This window comes from Perca fluviatilis, chromosome 6 (assembly GCF_010015445.1).
Source record: "Perca fluviatilis chromosome 6, GENO_Pfluv_1.0, whole genome shotgun sequence".
Taxonomy (NCBI): Eukaryota; Metazoa; Chordata; class Actinopteri; order Perciformes; family Percidae; genus Perca; species Perca fluviatilis.
This window is the reverse complement of record NC_053117.1, coordinates 15,409,089-15,430,891: the sequence shown is the minus strand read 5'-3', so window position 1 is coordinate 15,430,891 and position 21,803 is coordinate 15,409,089. Positions and strand designations below refer to the sequence as shown.

At 38.4% G+C, this 21,803-nt stretch overlaps 2 protein-coding genes across 2 annotated transcripts; one reads left to right on the top strand and one right to left on the bottom strand.

Annotated features, from left to right (window-relative positions):
- Positions 1–309: 309 nt before the first annotated feature.
- On the bottom strand, positions 310–14,436 carry LOC120560841 (serine/threonine-protein phosphatase 2A catalytic subunit beta isoform). Its single transcript, XM_039803723.1, has 8 exons — positions 14,002–14,436; positions 12,337–12,375; positions 9,800–9,970; positions 7,525–7,698; positions 5,259–5,348; positions 4,844–5,005; positions 3,582–3,700; positions 310–1,044 (listed from the first exon to the last, which is right to left on the bottom strand). The coding sequence occupies exons 1-8, from the start codon at positions 14,101–14,103 to the stop codon at positions 972–974; spliced, it is 930 nt and encodes a 309-aa protein (XP_039659657.1). The 5' UTR covers positions 14,104–14,436; the 3' UTR covers positions 310–971.
- Positions 14,437–15,432: 996 nt separating this feature from the next.
- Positions 15,433–21,696, top strand: srp19 (signal recognition particle 19). The gene is made up of 5 exons (XM_039803722.1): positions 15,433–15,634; positions 17,344–17,419; positions 18,742–18,813; positions 18,908–19,016; positions 21,135–21,696. Exons 1-5 carry the CDS (start codon positions 15,597–15,599, stop codon positions 21,263–21,265), a joined length of 426 nt encoding a protein of 141 aa, XP_039659656.1. The 5' UTR covers positions 15,433–15,596; the 3' UTR covers positions 21,266–21,696.
- The last annotated feature ends 107 nt before the right edge of the window (positions 21,697–21,803 follow it).

Below are 21,803 nucleotides of genomic sequence, written 5' to 3'. Positions count from 1 at the left end.
AAAAATTTTAATTTGTAAAGTAACTAAAGCTGTCAGATAAATGTAGTGGAATAGAAGTAGATGGTGGTATGAAAAGAAAATATTCCAGTAAAGTACCTCAAAATTACCATTGCAAAAATACTAGCCTGAGGTCATACTGGGTCAGAATATGAAGAACTTCCCGACCTCAAACGTTGTGGGCTGAGCTAAGTTCGGCTGGCATCCAGGCTACAAAAATACAGTACTCGAGTTACTAAGTCTCTTTAAAAAAAATAAAAAGGTATATACAGTATTAATCAAGCTAAATAAAAAGACACTGACACAGTGCAGTAGTTTGTCAATAGGACATTTTTATTTCATACGTCTGTTGTCTTTATTCAAATTACAGTAATATACTTGCTGAGATGACCACCGGCTGCAGCCTGGACAGCTAAAACTGACAGCTGTACTACTTGAAGCAATTTTTTTTTCTTCCTTTTTTCCCCTCCTTTTTTAAAATTATTCTTGCAACAGAAAAAAGCACATATGCAATGAAGAAGAAGTGTGGTGTGGTGGTGACGTTGTCAGGTAGGTAGGGTTATAGTGCTGGTCTAAAAAACAACCAAAAAAAACAGAAACAAAAACTAAAGAAAGAAACATTGCGCGCGTTGTACATGTTGTAAAAAGGATCAGAATATGGCACATTTGGTCCACGTTGGTAGTTTTATTATCTCGTTTTCAAACATGTAATAAACAAAACAAAAGAAAACAGATCATAGTTTTTCCCCCAGAAGCACAGCATTAATGACAGCATATTGAAAACAAGACTGTAGAGGGGGCCGTTCTTTAGGTTTCTCTTTTTGTTAAAATCTTGGTTCATCAGCCAATTGTTTATTTCTATTCTCCCTGGTACAGTATTATTTTATTAATATCTTCTTTCCATCCAAAATGGGGAGGTGGGGGGTTAGGTGGGTGGAGGTTTGTAGATGATTGACAGGGATGGTTTTGGACATTCACAGGAAGTAGTCAGGAGTGCGTCTGGTCACGTGGGGCTCGCCACGGCGGGGGGCGGGGTCAAACTGAAGACTGTGGAGACAGAAAAGGATTGTTATTGACGACCTCAATAAACAATAGGGTTGGGTACCGAAACCCGTTGCTAATATGGCAGACGGTGTGTTCACTAGAAACTGGTGAGCCTCGTGGTGCATTCAAAGTTATTATTAAAATACCCTAGTAGCGGTTGTTTTAGTCTAACAGCAATTTACTGGTAAATGTGTTATTGTTATAAGTTATTGTTATTACATTATTAATAAATCATTTAATTTTGACCATATGACCTTAATATTAGCAATAAACAAGCCGTTCTTTAATGTCGCTGACTGTTTTGTGCCATTTCTTTATTCTTCTTTTTAATATTTCAAAAAACTAAAACAAATTGGTTAAGGCACCGTTTTAAAAGTATCACTTTAGCAACGGTATCGGGAAGAAAACAAACGTTACCCAACCCTAATAAACAATTATACATTAATCTTTAAAATGGGGGTGAATCGTATCGGCAGTTGCTGCATATGTATGATGAATGTATCAGACTGTTGGCTGTGCATCGAGATGCCTAGACAAGAGATGCCCATCCCTAATGTGGAGACTTGATGTTAATGCAACATGTAGGGTCGATGGGGCGGGATGATTTGATTAATTTGGGGGACGTTGTTTCACTTTTGTGAAATGTAATTTAAAATATTCCCACTTTACATCCTTTTAATCTAAAAACGGTGACATATTAGCATGCTAATGTGCAAATATTCAATAACACTGAACCTTTACGTAATAACTAGTTTTGATTGGAGTAAACATTGAAGTGAACAGATGAGAGCACTCAGAATCTGCTTACTTTCACTTTTACATCCAGCCACATGTATTTAACCTTGTGACAGACAGGAGTGGATATCATGTGACTTTAACCATAACTAACATCTGTTAGTCATGTGTTTAGTTGACCATAATAACGATGAAGACTTCACAGAGCTTTGCTAGCCATCTTTCTCTCGGAGGTCTCTTTGCCAGGTTTCCCAAACGCGGCAATGAAAAAAATTGGCTTGTGTCACGGGACGTGTTTTAAAGCCCCCAATATTTTTATTTAACATGAGTCTGCAATGAACAGAGAACCAAGGTTCTGTCTAAATAAAAACAACAAGGATCATCTCTGCTGAATACCTGATAATAGACCAATTTACCCTTTCATGTTGGGAACAATATGCACTCCTTAGTCAATATTTTGGTTTTAGACACTGTACAGCTGGCCATTATGTAAGGATTAATGCCCGACGAGGTGTCCATTGTCAGGTATTAATGGACGATGGCGAGGCATGAACCATCCGACGCGCAGCTCATCAAGTTAATCAATACCTGGCAATGGACACCGCGAAGGGCATTAACCTGCTTACATCATGGTCACTTGCCAAATAAAATAAAAAAAATTCATATTTTAATACGTTTTACAATCGAAATCTAAAGTTGAACAATAACTGTTTGCCTGGCTATACCTGAAGGTTTGACTAATACCTGGAACAATCATTCCCATCCCATAAGATTCTTATGCAATGCAAATGTTCTTCCCTGCTCCAGGGAATAGAACGGACCTTAGATAAGACTTGCCTCCCTTAGCAACGGGAGATATTTATAGTCCGCTCAGCTCGTAGAACCCTTCAGCTCAGCTCCGAGCCAGAAAGCTAACGCTATGCTAGCAAGATCCAAAGTCAATAACATTGTGTACAGTTGGCAATCAGTACAAATAATTTGACAGTATGTTTAACATCAAGAAAAGCTAGCTATCCAGCCATGTCATTATCCCCAAAACGATACGTCTTTTACTAACATTTTTAGCGCCATCCTGTGGTGTTAAGAGGATGAGTCACTGAAGCACTACACAGTGTAAAAAATAACAGATTCACATTTCCTTTTTGTTTTAAATGTAGCACATTCATTTAAAACAGTAAACAGTCAGTTTCCTTGGAACTCCTTTAGTAAGTGTAAACACTTTTATGGACAACCTGCAGCCAATCAGGATCGAGTATTCACCCAGACCATGGCATAATAAACACTTATTTTACAGATTTCTTATTGTACATTTCTATTTTATATTCTTAACTTGTTTAGTTTTATAATCTTTTACTATGTTTATTGGTATGGACCAAAATACCAAGGTAAATTCCTTAAAAAACCTACTGTAGCAATAAACCTGATTCTGATTCTGCGATTTTGCTGTATTTTTCATTCTGCAAATGTTTCAAACACAATTTTAGGTCTACATGTGCAGTTGAGTGAGAATAATAAAAAGGAACTGCATCACTTACATGGCTGTCTTTGAAAAATACAGGTTATTCCACAAAGCTACGGAGGGTCAGTACAAGAGGCTTCACTTAGTTTAAGTAGCAGATACTGGCCGGCTGCACCACAGCTAATGTAGCCAGATATCATCTATGCTACTCTCATAGGTGCACGTTGTAATACATTATGTAGAAATGTTACAGGTCGTGAAAGAATAAATCTAATTTTAAAAATAAATTCAGTCCATCTCTCAGCCCTACCGGAAAATGAGGTAAACGTGAAGTCCATATACTTACAAAGAGTATTTCAGAGTGTCGTCCAGTTCCATGATGGCTGCCTGGTTTCCACAGCGGTAACAGTAGTTTGGAGCACTAAAGATGGTCACCACATTCTTATCATGGCCCCAGTTGTAGCCCTGAAGGTACAATAAAATGTGTTAGACTGGTAAAGGATCCTCTTGTATAACTGTGGCAGTATTTGAAACCGCCTATAATACTAGCAATATGTACCAATTTGGCTTAAATGTTGCATGTAGTATGCAAACAAAAGCCAAATCTGCAGTATGCCAAAAATACCTGGATGTCGTACTTATTCGAAAAAATCTCAAGTATGCATTGGAACAGTCTACCTCACCTACTATGTCCCACCATGCAAAGAGCTCGGTCATAACCACGTTCACTTTCCAAACCGGAATCTGGCTAAGCCTTGCCGAGCATTCTATTCAGTATTTTGCAGTAGGCAGTTTTGAATACAGCCTGCATTTGCCTGCAAATATATATTTTTTTTTTAACACAAAGTGTGTGTCAGGTGAAGAGACTCTCACACCGAACCAGTGGGAGTAAAACTGGTACAGAAACAGGAATTGGAGAAGCACTGCATCATTACAACTTCATTATATTAGGTTGTCATGGAGATGCGAGGGTTTTTAACGTTCTTCAGTCCACTTGTGGGGGAGAATGCGTGTCAACTTAAATTTTTCAAGCAAAAATGGCAAACATTTTCTGGTTCTAGCTTTTTACATATACAGATTTGGTGCTTGTTTTATCACATAAAAAAAAAAAAGATAGTAAATTTTATATTTTGTGGTTTTGGACTTTTGGACAGATAAACAACCAGTTTAAGGACATCACTTTGGGCTTTGGAGCTTTTTGACATTTAATATACTAACAAACAAAACTAAACTCACCACGGGCACACAGCAACAAATCAACACAGAACCTGTAATCAAACATTATCTAACAAGTGTAGTGAAGCGAATAACGGTGCTCGGTTAGCACACAGAATATTTGAAAGCAACGAACGACATTTATAAAACGGAGTAACGTTTGTGTTAGCCACCGTGCTAACAGCATTGATAGCCTTGCCAACCGGCACTATCTTTTAGCGGTTTATTAGCAACCCGTTTCTTGCAGATTGTCCCATTAATGAGAATACAGCTACTAGTTAATATATGAAGTCGAAGCGGACACTGACAGCTAAAGGGCAGCTAACATTATCGACTTATATTCAAATCCCGAAATTCGTTCCAACAGCACTAGCGTGTGCGTGTCTGTGTTACCTCCATGACCAGCTGATGGGCGCGGGACACCAGAGTGAGGCCGTTGGCGTGGTTAAAGGTTTCAGAGATGTCCTGTCCGAAGGTGTAGCCGGCACCTCGGGGAGAGATGCCCCACCCACCACGATCATCAGGGTCTGACCACAGCAGGTCACACATCGGGCCCTGAGACAGAGAAAAAAAAAATAAAAAAAAATAAATCACTATTACTATTATTTCAGTGCAGCAAATCCTATTCTTTCCGAGCCACATACCATGAACACACAAACACTGGCTTATTTAGACTCAATCCCACATACATTGTTCTGCTTCTCCAAATACGCACAAAAAATGGATTAATCTGCCGCTGAAATTAGTCACCAACAAATGCACTACTTGAATTGAAATTCAGTGTTTCAGCATTTCGATGTGTGTGTACCTCATGTGGGACTTCTTGCAGGCGGTCCAGAGCGCGTATGTGATCCAGAGTGTCTATGGAGGGAGACAAACCTCCGTGGAGACAGAAGATCTGAAATAAAAACCAGAAAGAAATTACGCTGATTGAAGATACTCTGCACTATTAAACATGAGAGGGCGTCTGCAGCTTTACAATTACAGTCTGGAAGATTTTACTTGACACAACCTGAAAGTAAAACAACGAAAAGACTTCTCTCACACATATACATATTTAAACACTAAGAAACAGCTTTCTCTCTTCGACAGTGACTACTTGCTGTTATAGCATCATGTAATTAGAGGTCGACCGATTAATCGGCTTTTTTTACATAATCGGCATCGGCCAATATCAAGCCGATTAATAGGCAGGCGCATCTGCGGGCAGCCTGGTGTTGTTGTGGAGAACGTGTTCGACGCACGCTGCCCCTAGAGTCAATTACTAGCAGAGTGAGCAGGCTCATCCAGTGCCTAAGGAAGGAGCTGTTCCTCGGAGAAAACGGTAAGGATTAAATTATTATAAGTCATATATATTTAATGAAAACCGTATGACATGTTACTGCCAACTTCGAGAAAAAACATGAACAGGCGACATGACGTTTGGCTACTTTGGATATTGATAGCTGTCGCGTCATGCTGTCATGTCACAATAATTAAGCTAGAATTTTGCACAGACAGCGGATCTGAGACTTTTATTATTTGTTCTGTTTGTGTGTCTATATTTGAGAGGGTTGTCAACTCAATGCAGAGAAAGAAGTTGTAGTTAAAAGAGACCACCGCACCATAGGCTAGAAGGACTGGCTTTGCTTTGCTAGCGTCGTTGCTAGGGTTGGTACAGAGTAGACCCGCTGCTAATATGGCACCTGTGCCTTAACGACCCGTATCTACCGGACCGAAGAGCAACGCGGATTTCTGTACCTCATTTCGGCGCCACCGATATGCCTGCGTTGCTCTCTGATGCTCCGAAAACGAATGTTAGAATAACAAACATCGCAGAATGTGACGCTAGTTAACATTACACTCGTCAGCAGCTAACGTTAGCCTACCCTTAGCTAGCAGATGGATTAAACACGATTAAAATGCTGACAGCTAAACGGTGTAAAGTGTGATTTATTTCACTGTATAGGATCCAACAGCAGTATGTTAAGCAGTGTGCTGCTGCCGTTGTTTAGCTACTTGTCTGAAGAACAACACAGACGGTGCGTCACGGTGCATTCAAAGTTGTTGTAAAATACCCTTTTGCCATGGTGGTTGTTTTTGTCGTTCAACAGCAATTTACTAGCGAAATACGTTATTGTTATAAGTTATTACATTATTATTAAATCATTTAATTTTGACCATATGGCCTAAAGTTGTTTCCCCCCCTTAATTAGGTTTTGTCCATTTGGCTTTGTCTGTCAACAAACAAAACAAACCAAAAATACATGTTTCAGGACAGTTTTTAGGAAGATAGAAACTTTTTAGCCTTGTATCACTTACAATGCACTGAATTATTAGCTGATTTATAAAACAAATGTTAGATTTTATATCTATACCTATATCTATAAAATGACGAAGAAGATACTATACAAAAATACTAACTTAACCTTGTATTTTCCCCCTTTTTTAGTCATTAAGTCTGATGGCTGAAAAGAAAACCACCCCCTTATGGCAGCGCTTCACCCAGCCAACACCAAAACAAAGAAATGCTGCTGGCTGCTACTGTGTGTCAGCACTACTATTGTTAAAATGGTCAATTTATTTTATTGTTCTCAGCTGTTTGATAAATGCTGCTAAGTGCACTAAACTTTCTTTTAATTGAAAAGTTTATTTCACAAAGTTACATTTATTTTCTCTCTTCTTACCCGTTTTGTTTATTTATACAATATATGTTTTTACATTATACATGTTTAATGTAAGTATACAAGTGCAGATTGGTGTTCAAGTGTTCAATAAATGTTTTTGTTGAGAAATTTTGTGTATCTTAAGTACTTATTAGTGTTACATTTTATCTTTCAAATAGAGGTTAAAAACAAGCAAATATTGGCCAAAAATAATCTGCAGCATGTATCGGCCAATCCTGATTTCAAAAGATCGGCATCGGCCTGAGAAAACCCATATCGGTCGACCTCTACATGTAATATCCCGTATCAGAGGATGTACATCACAAGACAAAAACACCACATCGTTTCACTGCTACTGGCAAGATGGGGGGGTGGGGTGGGGAATCAGTAATTACGGGACAGACACGTTTTCCAGGCTAATCCTCCTACCTGTCCGTCCACCAGCGCGGTGAGAGGCAGGTAGTCAAACAGGTCTGTGAAGTACTTCCAGACATTGGCGTTGCCATACTTCCTCAGGCACTCATCGTAGAAGCCGTAGACCTGCGTGATCTGCCGCGACTCGTGGTTCCCTCGCAGGATGGTGATTCGCTCCTGGAAACGAACCTGAACAGTAAAAAAAATTAAAAAAAATAAAATAAAAAACTGAGTTAGAGAATATTTTTAAATCTGTTAACTGTGGGGAAAAAAAAAAAAAAAAAAAGGTACTTTGTGTATTACTGAAAGATGAATTTGTAAAATAGTGTCTTGTAATCCCACGTGGGATAGGCCAGATGTTGCCGACACAGAAATAAAAGATCACCAATTTAGTAACTATAGGGATGTAACCGGAAATTGTTTTCATTTAGAGCTATAGCGATAAATCAATAATCGATTAGATGATAAACAACTGTTTTCATTACTGAATAATCGTTTTCAATCAAAAATGCCAAATATTCGCAAGTTCCGGTTTCTCAAATATTAAGATTTGCTACTTTTCTTTGACTTATGCGATAGTAAACTGAACTGAGTTTTGGACTGTTTGTCGAAAAAAAAAAAAAAAAAAAGGATATTTGAAAAGGTCACCTTGGATTTTGGGAAATTGGGAAGGGCATTTTTGACATTTTATAGAGCAAACAATTAATTGAGATAATAATCAGCAGATTAATCAAATAAAGAAATTGTTAGGTGTAGCCCTGTTGTAACTATCTGCTGACTATTCTCTCAATTAATACTCAATTTGTTCACTTTTGTTTAAGCAAAACCAGTTCAGAGTAAGCGGAGGTTATTTTTAGATGCGTTGACGAAGGCAGGCCAATAGGTTCAGTCTCCTGCTTATTAGATTTGTAACAATAAATGATGTAATGTCAGCAGGCATGTAGCCTCGCAGAGTTAAGACTTTAAATATAGAGCTCAGATTGATCTTTAAATCGGGAAACCTCCAGAGAATCAGATGAGCTCAATGTGGGAATGGTAAATTGATAAAAGGACACCTAAACTTAATAATCCATGCTGTAATTTTCTCATCGACTTTATTTTAGAAATTGAATCAATAGAAATGACATTTTGTGAACAGAAATCATGTTTTTATTGTTTGAAAATTCCATGTGAAGACCAATAACAGCCCTGCACGTGGTGTGTTCATCCAAGCAGGTAATAGTGCGTTCACACTGCCCGAGTTTTGCGCAAATTCAGCAGCATTTAGCCATTAACTCTGTTAGCGCTTCACGCTCTATCCCCCTTCAGGATCCGCTCATCAGCCGTATGAGCTCCGTATGTAAATACAAATACGGATTTAAAAATGTTATTTTATCTATGATCAAACCTCCATCAATGGCAGCGGTCTGTAATTCTTAGCAACAGTCTGTTATACAGATATATATTGTCACATATCAGTTCTTCTCAGCCGCATACAATAATCAATGGTAATAAAATAAAACCATTTAAATGTGACCTGGGCACAGATAACCAGCAGAAAATCACTAATTATTAATTGTGTACGTTTAACTAAAATCTTGACTTCTGAGAGGAAAAGCTTCCCATCTGCTGTAAGTAAACAGGAGTGACTATGTTTGCTGCAGGTCTAAAAGGTGTCATAACAACCCTACTTTGAGTTTATAGGTGTACAACATCCCCTGAATGCCTCCAACCACATACAAGAAGAATTATAACTAACATCACAGTCTACAGCCAGCAGAGACCTTTGTTAATGAAATGTATAACTTTTTAAAAGGCCTTTTTGGGGGTAGCTGATAGGGGTGGGGGAAAAAAAATCGATACAGCATAGTATCACGATATTTTTCGTGGCAATACTGTATCGATACACAGACGCCAAGTATCGATCTTTTATGACATATGTGTTGGTCAGTTTGTCTGCTTGACAATCACATTTTGCAGCAATAAAATTGAAGTGAGATGAACAAACAGAGAAATTTATCTTTTTTTTTTGGATAAAAAGATGTTGACAAAACTGTCCTTTCGGGACATCATTTTAAATTGGGAAAAATCTGAAATTGGAAAAAAGGTAATACATTGCAATATATCGCAGAATATTGCAATGTGTTTAAAATCGCAATATATCGTATCGTGACATAAGTATCGGGATGATATCGTATCGTGAGGCCTCTGCTGATTCCCACCCCTAGTAGCTGAATGCTAAGACTTAAGACATCTGCCGATATCCTGAGATTATTGTGAACCAAACCAAGAGCACAGTGGCAGTGTTTACCTTTAGCGTGACGAGCAGAGTGACCGTCTCCACAGAGTAGTAGCCTCTGTCGACGTAGTCTCCCATGAACAGGTAGTTGGTGTCGGGAGACTTGCCTCCGATCTTAAACAGCTCCATCAGGTCGTGGAACTGACCGTGGACGTCGCCACAAACCGTCACGGGGCATCGCACCTGAGGACACAGGCGAATGGTCCCGGCCAAGTTTAACAGTAATGAAACAACGATTACATTTCCCCGGCACAGATTAACATAACACTTGTCACATAACAATGACGAGATTTCATTTTGAGATGAAGCTTTAGGTTTTCAATTAGTTCTCTACTTTCCTATTTCTTCTGCAGCTTCAGCTTTTTATATTAAACATCTGATTAAGTCCTTGCATGATTATTGGCATATTAATGTTATCCCCTGATAATGTAACAGATACTATATTTTTCTTACTTTTTTTGATTAAAATAAAACTTAACAGTCCACTTGACTAAAAAGATCTAGAAGAATTGAGGTATTGGTCAAACTACCATTTAATGCTAAGAATTAACATTCACACTTGAACATTAGTATATTTGTCATATTTGTATTTATACTTATTACAACTTAATTTTATGAAGAGGAAAGCAGAAAAAAAAAACAGTCATGCTAGATAAAGTTATGCTTTTTAAGACCTCCTTATCTTTGCTTATTCATTTATACATTGAGTTGTTGTTTATTAAAAGGATATGCTTAATATTTCAGTTTTTGTATGTTTGCTGGGAGATTTGTTTCAAAAAAGGATAGTGTGCGAGAACCTGGAGCTTGGCAAAGACATGGTTTACAGTGTAAACAAGGTGTGATATTGTTCAGAGGCTCAGTCAAATTCTGCTCCAAACACGCCAGAGGGAACCACACAGAGTCAGCATCCAGATACCATTTGTTTATTCCCTTAAATATTATAAAGACATCCATTATAAATAGACAAAATTTAGTCAAACAAAAACTTCTAGTCACTGCTAAAGCAGTATTAATACGGGTTGGTTTAATCAGAGAGTGTAAATCTCATTTAGGAACAACTCATCTTCACTTGTATGTGTGCGCTTATTTGTGCTGTACAGGAGATTAATGTGACTTCCTGCAATAAAGCTCTAAAACTGTTTTATTTTAGTTCCCTGATGCAGTTTGGATACCTTCCTGCGAAGTTTGAACAGTCTGTTGTCCTGTTTGATGCGTCTCGGTTTGTTGTTTTGATGATTTGTATGCACTTTGATTTGTTTCTAAGTGTCTCGGATTTTGAAATTTTGGGATGCAAGTAGACATTTTTCTTGTAAGGTGTCACAGTTAGGGCTGGGCGATAAATCAATTTGATCGATTAACTCGAATGTGTAGTTAACGTTGATTTGTTTAAATGAAAAAAAACGGTTTTCTCCTTAACATCCGCCGACGCTCCCCTCTGGTCTCCCGTAGTTCCGAACGGGCTCAGCCCTTCCCCCGCGCGTTTACCATAGAGATACACAAACAACATGGCAGCGACAGGGACTAACATTAGTTCTTTTCTTACTAGTCGTTTCATTACTTACTTAAACGTAATCTCCGCCGAAATGACCGGCAGCTCGTGGTGCTCTGTACCCGGCTGACAGTCTCCTATTCTCGGATAACTGAACCAACAGCTACAGCCAACCTGACGGAGCACCGGAGCTGGTGTTGAGGAACTCTGTTGCGGCTCAACGCAGCTACTAAATGCCGCCAATACGACGAGCTGTGACGGAGGTCTGTAGCGGCTTAAATAACTAGCAATCACCGCTCTATAGCACGGAGCTCCACTTCCGACGTTTTTTTTTTTTACCGCTAGTTACTACGGAGGAGCTTGCTACAGGTATGCTACACTCATGAGACCATGGGATTTTAATGTACGTTACTCAGCAACAGGTGAAAATAGGGGCACGGTTGCGCGACTAAAGTCAAAATGATTTGAATTTTTAGGCGAGGAACGACAAGTGAATTACCTGTATGTGTGAAAACAGCTTTATCTCACGCATCCGTTTTGTTGTTGTTAAATATATAGCTTAATTATATAATTTCGGAATCAATTTAAATCAGATTTTTTTTTAAGGCCATATCGCCCAGCCCTTGTCACAGGCCAAAAAAGGTGAGGAACCACTGATGTAATACACTTATACCAATTCCTGGTGAAGTTTACTGTATGTAATCATATTTACCGTTACAGTAAAGTTAGAAGATAAAACAAATTTTGCTTCTGTGGTTTATCAGCACAAACTGGAACTTAGACATTTTCCTGATTGTATTTATGTAACAAATTCATTTATTAAAATTCTACTCTGCAAGGACTTTAACTTATGATATGGACCAATGGCCATTACTGAAGCAGGTCTTCAAACTGGAGATTGAGACAGTTTGACTGGCCAGACAAATTCTGAAATTCAATTATTGCGGTTAATGCAAGTTATTTTACGTGTGAAGTAACTGACATTTTTTTTCTTCCATACATGTCGTACTGGAAATCAATCAGTAAGTTAGATTTTTCTCGGTATCATGGGAAATCTCACCTCCTGAACGTTGGACTCCTTGGTCAGAATCTCCTTGGCCTGGACAAGAAATAAACACAGATTATTTATTTAATTGGTGCCCTTTTCAAAGACATTTACTTAAATGTGATCATGCGAGCAGACAGAAGGATAAAAAAAACTCTTCATATAGACAAATAGTAACTCATGCCATATGCATCCACGTTTAGTCTCAACAACATAATGACAAGTTATTGAGGTGTTGAAGGCTATGTGACCTCACAGAACACCTTAGTGTTTGAACTGACTTGGGCATAGAATTAAAAGCAAAGCATTGGCTGATAAAAATGGGGGGGAATCGCTAAACTGTTAACAGGAAACGTTCAGGTTTGCTTCTGTTCTACTAGGTTTCTGTGTAGTGTCAGATTATTTAACCATGGCTGCTTATTTTTTATCACTTGTTTAGTCTATAAATAAGAGAAAGATTCCAAGGTGACGTTAGACATTAAATGTAGGATATGAAAAAGAAATACAGAAAATCCTCACAGTCGACATGATGTGCTAGTGCTATTTTTTTAACTGAATAATCCCAACAATGAGTTTCTTTTAGTGGTATTTCTGCAGTTATTACTGCATTAACAGTCAACAGCCAATAGTCTTAAGACACAAGTCAAAGCTTAATAAGAGCTGGTGATCAAAGTTTACCATCCAACAGAGTGCAAGATATCAATTCATTTGTGAATACAGCAGTTTGAAAACATAATTTTGCTCTCTGCTAACTTGGGATGAGCTTTATTTTTTAGACATGTTATTGAATATTGAAAGTGTTGTCATTTGCAGGCCTGTTACATGAGCTAGTACCTTGATTATCGTGTACATCCCTTACTACTTATTACTAATTTAAATTACACCCCCACATTGGATTGTTCACTCCTAAAAAAAACAACTCAGCTGACACTTTCAATTATTTCCTCAAACAAACTACAATAAGGTTTTGAGCCTTCACCTTCCTTTTATTTAACTTCCACAGGGAACCAAAATAATTGTTCTACACATACAGGAGATAACCTGCAGCTTCTCGGTAATGTGATTTACATCTAATGTTATATAGTGTGTTTTGATAATGTAAGTAAGGTCGAGGATGCATAAAAGCTACCGGACGAGTTATCTTTGTGGTGCAACAAGCCTGAAGTGACGTCTGTCAGCTTTATGCAATGAACCGGTTGATCGATAAAGACAGGGCGCGGTGCAAATCATAACATGCCCTTATTAATGCACGTTCACTTTCGATATAAAATGAGAGAATACAACTTCCAAAATTGAACATTAGCCGAGTCCTGATCTTTGGGTAAAATGCAGTCATGTTATTAAACAGGCAGTAAAATGGGCTCCGTTTATTTGCTGGTAATGATGTAAAGATGCAAATTTTAGGCCCGCCTGACCTGTGAGTACGGTTACCAGGAAACTGCCCATATTAGAACACTTGTGTTGGGTTGGGCAGTGTACATTGCGACAATATCGTGTTTTAATCAAATTATTTAGCTGCTAAAGAGCTGTGAAACATTGGCAATCTTAGGATGACTGGTCGAAAACAGGGCGAAAATAACCGCCTTGCTGTGACTTCATCCAGAAATTAGCCGGAGCCCATTTCGCAATGTAGGCCACATTGAAAGCGAGGCCGAGTGAGACATAATACAACTAACTTACCTTCTCGCAGAGTGTCCTGACTTGGTTTTCCGAGAGCTGCTTACACTCATTTAGCTGTTCGATCCATTGGTCTAAATCTTTAGTAAAAGATTTGTCTTCCATGACAGCCGCGGTAGCTCGCTGAGCTAGCTGTGTTAGCTACCTGAAAAAAAACTGGCCTGAGTCTCAAAGCTAGCTGCTTTAGCCTTTAGCTCGTCGTATTGTTAACCCGATCTAGTCCCGCCAAATCGGTTGGAAAATCAACGATAAGACCTAAAATTAACGAGCCGTTCGGTCAACTTCTATCATGATAAATTACCTACGTCAAGTTACCAACGTTAAAAAACAGATTATATTGGCCGGGGGTGTCAAAAGGGTCGAATGTCCCCGATGCGACAGACCGTAGCGGCGAGAAGCAGCGGCGTCGCAGCGACTAGCCGATTTGCTAAAAGAGCTAGCTACAATAACATCCGGGCATTTCAGCAGCGCGCAGAGTGAACGCACCAGCGACCCCGCGTGGACAAAACCTTGGACCGACAAATAGTAAACTTCTTTGGGTTTTAATGGCGTTAGGCAAACCATTTTATAGGCCATTATAGCCACCGGACTGGAATGTGGAGTATTAGATTAACAGAACAAGAAAAGAAGAAAAAAACAAACAAAGGAAACTAAATTATCTATTTTTTCTTTTACTTCCAATTGACTAATTAGAAGATTGTGTACTTATCTTATACTTATCCTCATCATACCCGTATTGGACGTATTATATATCATACCTTATTTAAATATTATTATTATTATTATTATTATTATTATTATTATTATTATTATTATTATTATTATTATATATCATACCTGTTGCAATCAGTAGCTACATACTTGCCAGTTTCCGGTATGTTTGTGTTTTGTTTTGTTCAAAATATTTTCAAAATGATTTTCTGTGAATTGACTAATTTATTAATGGACTAATGGTTTCAGCTGTACTTGTATAAACTGTTGGGGAGTTTAACTTAAAACAAAACATTATAAACTGTTCATATGTTTTTATGCAAAAATCTTAATTTGTAAAGTAACTAAAACTGTCACACGAATGTAGTGAAATAGTAGTATAAAGTGGCATGAAAAGAAAATACTCAAATAAAGTATAAGTACTTTAAATGTGTACTTCAGTACAGTACTTAAGTAAATGTACTTGTTACATTCAACCACAGTTCAGAAGCCATTCTGCTGTGGTTATATTACGGTGCTTACTTATGTAAAACACTTTACAATTAAACTATTTACAAAAACTTAAAATTACTCTCTGTATTAATAAAAATGAAACTATTAAAATAGCCTACAACAAAATAGGGTGACCTCTTCTTCGCCCTCCATTTTCTAACACGCACGGGCAGACGATGTGCAGCAGCGCCCTACAGTTTGTGATGGGTCACACCTTTCGGTGCAACACCGGTCGTACATTAAATCAAGCGCACCTACAACTGTCAACAGTGTTGTGCATGTGGAGCGCGGCCGTATGGCTGCGTGGTTTACGGCAATCAAACCGTGTCGATAGTCGCTATAATCAGCAAAGACTCAACCGTCTGCAGTCAGACGAAAAACAGAACTGACTAACAATGGCTCATCTAACACAAAACCCCGCTGACAAAGAGAGGTGAGTTCTTGTAATAGCTAGACTGTTGGCCTAGCTAAGCTAAAGCTAGCCTGCTTAGCCCTTCGCTCGGGCTTTGTAAACTCCTATAGAAGATTTTTAAATATAAGGGGAACTCGGCTATTTGCAAACGTAACTTGCTTCTTAATCATTACGGTAGTAAACGGGTCGATTCTGAAGGCCCACTCTTCAATTCGGCATGCATTTATTTCGGATTTATCTTTTTAATCCAACAAAAAACGACTTTTTTGGTTTACATTGTTTATTGCAGCCAGTACCCTGCACGGTGAAGTAAAATTGGCGATTGGAGGAGTAACTAACTGTCGGGTACACAGATTTAGCAGAATAAACCCTTTTACCAAATTACTTTAATGAATTACTTGATGTAAAGCCCCGTTTTGCGAATTGTTTTTGTCAGAAACCGTGTCAAGTGTAAAATGATGTAGTTTTTACATTAAGTTTGGCCTGTCGTTGTAACACTAGCATGACGTGTATTAAAGGTTCCAGTATTTGGTCGTCAAATATGAACGTTATATTGATTTTTACGGGGGAAGACGACGGAGGACAAAAATATACTCGATCTCACATTATAGAATTGGGATTAGATTAAGTGTACATGATTAGGTTACTCAGTCAAGAGTTTAACGAATGATTGACCATTTGCCACTCCGAGCCAGTTAGCCATTCATTCAGACCAGCGTTTGTCTCGTCGTACAACTGAATGTAAAATACAGCTTCTTAAAAGTCAGTGACGTTATGAGCTCTACGGTAAAGTCAATTAACTGTAAAGAGATGGAATTAAAAAGAAAGCTCAATAGAATCTATCTACTAGAACTTTCCATTCAGTTCAGTTCCAGGTCACATTAAACAGTCACAAAGTCTGACATTAGTTTCTTTTGTCTTAAAGCTATGGCGCGCAACTATTTTATATTAAAGTGCTCATATTATGCTCATTTTCAGGTTCATAATTGTATTTACAGGTTGTAAATTTATAAAATTTTCAAAAACAACATTTTGGTTGTACTGCACATTGCTGCAGCTCCTCTTTTCACCCTGTGTATTGAGCTCTCTGTTTTAGCTAAAGAGTGAGGCATCCCACTTCTGTTCCATCTTTGTTGAGAGTCATTAGCTAGGTAAGCACTACTAGCTAGTCAGTTGCAGAGTATGAGGGCGTGCCATGCTAGCAGCTAGGCAAGCATTATAACGTGTGTTACAAAGTGACGAGCGTTTCTCACAGAAGTAAAGGCTGGACTAAAATGGAGCTGTTTGGAGCAGTTTGTGAACAGTGTTTTCTCGAAGATGGTAAGTCCCTTTGGGGTGGACTTTGGGCAATAAAGGAAAGGGGGGGAAAAGCATAATATGAGCACTTTAATAAACGTCCACTAATTAAGCCTATCGGCTCCACCAAACTCTCTCTGTATTTCTCACTATGGCTATGTTGAGAAAAAAATGTAGTCCGGCAACTTCACACACAGAAGCTTGAGTGAAGATAATTACCTCTTCTGAGGAGTCCATCATGTGTTTTAATCCTCCGTGTCCTCCTTGGCTACTAGCAACTGCGTGAAGGTGGGGTGGGGGTGGTGTGTGATCACACCTTGCTTCATGTGGATGCAACGACGGTTTTGTTGTCAGTGGTGTTGTCATTACTTACGATTCCTCATGGTGGAGACATAACTATGCACTATATCTTTAACGTCTGGGATATGTTTCAGGTTTATCTGCGTCTATCCCATCTACATCAACAGTAAGAAGACGCTGGCTGAAGGACGGAGGATCCCCGCAGAGAAGGTTTTTACTTTCTACAGTTTTTCATGACGTTTAACCAGAACACCTTCAGATGTTTTTTGGTTTGATATTTCTACCTTCCAACAAGCTGCTGGTTGTTAGCAGGACGCACCACTGTGATGAGATCAGGGCTGCACAATTCTGGTTAGGGTTAGCGACTCCCACTATCCTTAAGGAGACCCATTTTTTTTAAAAGACAACGTATTCATTGCCTTCTTCATGCAGAAGACAGTATCTTCTAATTTAAATGAGCAGCTTATATGCTGCAAGAAATGCTAAATTTAATAAACTTCAGCTAAGTGTGTTGTCTGTAATGCTCAGCTCACCTGTACTAGATGTGCCCCATAACACTGAGGACCTTGACCAGGCCTTGTCTCAAGGGAGACTGCTTTCACAACATTTGATCTGTCGTTAGCAAACTATTTTTTTCCACTTCAAAAATTCCAGCAGGTAAAGAGCTACTTTAATGCTGTGATCCTCGGGAAAACATAGTCCGTAGACTCAAAATGAAGGCCAGACTGTCAGGTTCATGTACATTATGTTTCCACAGTTCAGCTTGATCATGGCCTCAAAATGATAATTTGATTTTGCTCGACACTTAACTGTGGTGTGTAGCATTAGAGCAGGTCGCACAACATGAAGAACAGTTGTTGGAAGACAGTGAGTAGTAGTTGTAATCAGACTCTGTAGTCTTTTTTTAAATGCTCTGCTGGATGTTTGAGTCAGAATCAGGTTTACTTACTTATGTAGGTTTTCACATGCAAGGAATTTGCCTTGGTGTTTTGGTCCATAATAATTAACATAGTTTTGCAAAAGTCAAGCATTGTTAATGTAAAAAAAATTACATGAATACATTTTAAATGAAAAGAGCTGCACAGTGTTTGAAACAAAGGTAGATGAAATGTGCAAAATATTGACCAAGAAATGTGCAACTGTTGTTCTCATTTGTTGATGCATCTCACAGAGAAATTAGGCCAGCTTCCCCCCCGGAAGGCAATTGGTTTTACAGCAAGGCATATTACAATACAGGAAGGTATATAGACACACAGTACACTATAGGGGGAGTTGTCCTGAATACAGGTGGGCTAGAAATCCAACAACAGTAGTCACTGTTGTCCGACTTTACCATTACAGTGTACAAAGCACAGTAGGCTTCAATGCTCAAATGTGTTTATTTTAATGCAGCCGACCTCCCCGCTACTTCAAACAGGGCCATTTTAAATTCATTACGCAGCCTCAGATGAAAGCAGTGGATTGTAAATTTAGTGTAACGTGCAGTAAATAAACCAATGAGGAGACAAACAGCTGATGTTGTGTCTCTGCAGGCTGTGGAAAATCCGTCCTGTGCTGAGATCCGAGACGTGTTGACGGCAGCTGGCATGAATGTCTACGTGGAGGTAAGAAGAACAACTTTATTTTTCCTGCAAGATATCAGAAAATCACTTCATGAAGATGACAACAAATATATATTTATGCGTTTTTGTTTCCCAGAACAAAATGCACCCCAAAGAGTGGAACAGGGACGTCCAGTTCAGAGGACGTGTCCGAGTTCAGGTGAAGCAGGCGGACGGGAGCCTTTGTCAGGACAAATTCACCTCCCGTAAGTCCAACAAACCAATGTTTGACTTCATGCGATAATAAAATGTATGTTCTGACCATATTTGTCTAGTTGAGTTTATAGATTCAGGTTTTTTTTTCTTTTTTCAGGGCCACATATAATCAAACTAAGAATGTCCTGATCCATTTTTATTTATTTTTTACCTCAATCCAATGCTCAAGGTTATATTTAACTAAATGTTAATTAAATATATATCTGACACACTTCATTTTTCATGAGCTACTTGATCCAAATACTGAAGGTCCTTATTCAAAACTATAGTTTAGAAGATTAAATGATTGATCTGATGTGAAAAAAAGATTACCTGGATTATTATTATTATTATTATTTGTCGTTGAGACGTCTCACTCTGACTGTAAGTGGTGTTGAGCAGAGTGGAGCTTCTACCCTCACAGGTACGATGATGATCTGTGGTCACACACAAACCTTTTGTTTCTGTCATCAAGTTATTAGTCTATATCCTGGGGCCAGTTGTTCAAAACATTTAATCTGGATCAAAATGATCTGGATTTGGAAATCCCATTTTTTTGCTATTCAGGATCAGGTAATCTATCTTACTTTTATGCCGGTTTTTCAAACCAACATTGGACTGGATCACCCTTATCCAGATAGACAGTTTTCAAGATTACCCAATCTGCATAACCAGTGGTCTAAATGGGACAACATATCACAATGTGGGCTACCAGCTATGTAAAGAACAGGTAGGAGAGCCAACATGGGGTCAGTGTAAGTGTTTCTTATTTTGAGACAAAAATAACATAAACATCCACTTCCATTCATAATTTCTTTTATGACCCCTCATCTGAGCCACAACAAATAAAAACAAATATACATTAACAAATACATTGTGGATATTTTGAAAAACGTCTTAAAAACAAAAGGCTAAATGTCCAATAGTTAACAAAATAAAGAATGTTCAGGGTTCTTCTTCATCTGAGGAGGAGAGAGCAGCATTTCCAAGCCCTGCTTTTAGGAGGCGGAGCTGAAGTTTGGCCTTGGTTTGCTGCAGTTTGGTCAGCTTGATTAGTTCCTCTGCCAGGACGATCTGTGCTTCTGCTCTTTCAGTTTCTCGTTTAGACATGGGGAGATCATTTTTATTTTTATTTTAACTTTTTACTATACTGAATAGCTTAATTGGTAGCCTATGTCTACTTTATCACTGTTACAACGGTTACACAAGTCAAGTGCAAAATAAAAGTATATACACTAAATGATACAAATGTATTATTTGACCAATTTTAAAGTTTTACTACATTTTCTTCCTGGAATCCACTTTGAAATCCTACCCCCTGTTGGGATCAGGATAATCCTGTTTTTTTTGGGGTTTTTTTGGATCAAAGTTATCCAAATCCTACTGACAAGTTTTGGACAACACAAACTGAAGGTTTGATCCAGATTAAAACTAGGATTGGATTCCGTGATCTAATCTGATTTCAGATTCCTTCTTTCCCTTTTGAACAACCCATATTCAAGATTTGATCCAATCCGATAACCACAATCCGATCAGTTTACCTTTTGAACAACTGGCCCCTTGACATTACACTTCCAGGATTGCTCCTTTGCCGGATTTCACTCATTTAGGCCGGATATCCGTTGCCTTTGGGCTTCCTTTGTGTTGGCATTTTAAACTCCGGTTGATTTCTGAGGACTATGGTTAACTGCTCCTCAGATCTCTGCAGGGTAAATCCAGACAGATAGCTAGACTATCTGTCCAATCTGAGTTTTCTGTCGCACAACTAAAACAACTTTTAAACGTACACACATTCCACCAAAACCAGTTCCTTCCGAGCCTATTTTGCAGTGGCACTGCGGCTTTTCTCTGGTGCTTAGCACCGGCCAAGACGATTGTGATTGGTTTAAAGAAATGCCATTAAACCAGAGCATGTTTTCCTCCCATACCCGAATGCTATGTGGAGTAGCCAGACTCTCCTCCAGTCTGGCAAAGTGAGACTTTCAAGTTACTGACTGAATTAACATTTGTTAGTGATCAGCTGATATGACCTGCCGCCGGAGACATTTGTCATTTTAATTGGTAAAAGTCACGTCAGCGGCAGCTAAACATGAGTAAAGTTTGAATGTTTTTTTTTTTTTTTTTCTTAGGCAAAGATGTGATGTTTTATGTAGCAGAGATGATCCCTAAACTAAAGACTCGGACCCAGAAAAGTGGAGGAGGAGACACCAGCTCTCAGCAAGGAGAGGGAGGAAAGAAGAGCAAGAAAAAGAAGAAATAAAGGCATAGACATTTTCTTTTTTAAATTAATTTTTACATTTGAGTGTCGGGCAGAATCAAACCCTCAACTTATACTGAAGTTTTGTGGGTTTCTATTTCATTTTTTTTAAGGAGTTTGTTGTCATCGAGACTTCAGAAACTCGTTCATCTGCAGGCTTACAAAATTAAAATATATCTGTTTCCCCTTAAATCCTTATATTTTGACTCGACAGAACATTTCTCTAACCTGAGACCTGTGAAACCTGCTCACAGCTGATCTTGTAGTTTCCAAAAACACGGAGAAAGGAACTCATTTCTGTGTTATTTCAAATTTCAGAGTGGATGGTGTGCATCTTTTGCTTCTGTTTAATACCTTATCCCTCCTTACCCACATTTTGTAAAATGTGTTTTTCTTTGAAGACCAGATGAATAAAGAGTTCATTTTCTCACCTTTTTTGTTGATTTCATTTTAGCTAATTTATCGTCCTTGGAAAAGTAACCCAAGAAACCTGTTGTATGGAGCATGTTTGGGTAAATTTATAGTTTATTTTCAAATTTTA

Bases quoted from the DNA above. Each gene is read 5' to 3' on its own strand.
- LOC120560841 (XM_039803723.1), bottom strand. From the start codon at position 14,103: ATGGAAGACAAATCTTTTACTAAAGATTTAGACCAATGGATCGAACAG. The intron at 7,699-9,799 runs GTAAACACTGCC...TTTACTGTTCAG, and splicing joins CTCTGCTCGTCACGCTAAAG to GTTCGTTTCCAGGAGCGAAT. The intron at 5,006-5,258 runs GTACACACACAT...TCTCTGTCTCAG, and splicing joins TGCAAGAAGTCCCACATGAG to GGCCCGATGTGTGACCTGCT.
- srp19 (XM_039803722.1), top strand. From the start codon at position 15,597: ATGGCTCATCTAACACAAAACCCCGCTGACAAAGAGAG. The intron at 15,635-17,343 runs GTGAGTTCTTGT...GATATGTTTCAG, and splicing joins AACCCCGCTGACAAAGAGAG to GTTTATCTGCGTCTATCCCA. The intron at 19,017-21,134 runs GTAAGTCCAACA...TTTTTTTCTTAG, and splicing joins TCAGGACAAATTCACCTCCC to GCAAAGATGTGATGTTTTAT.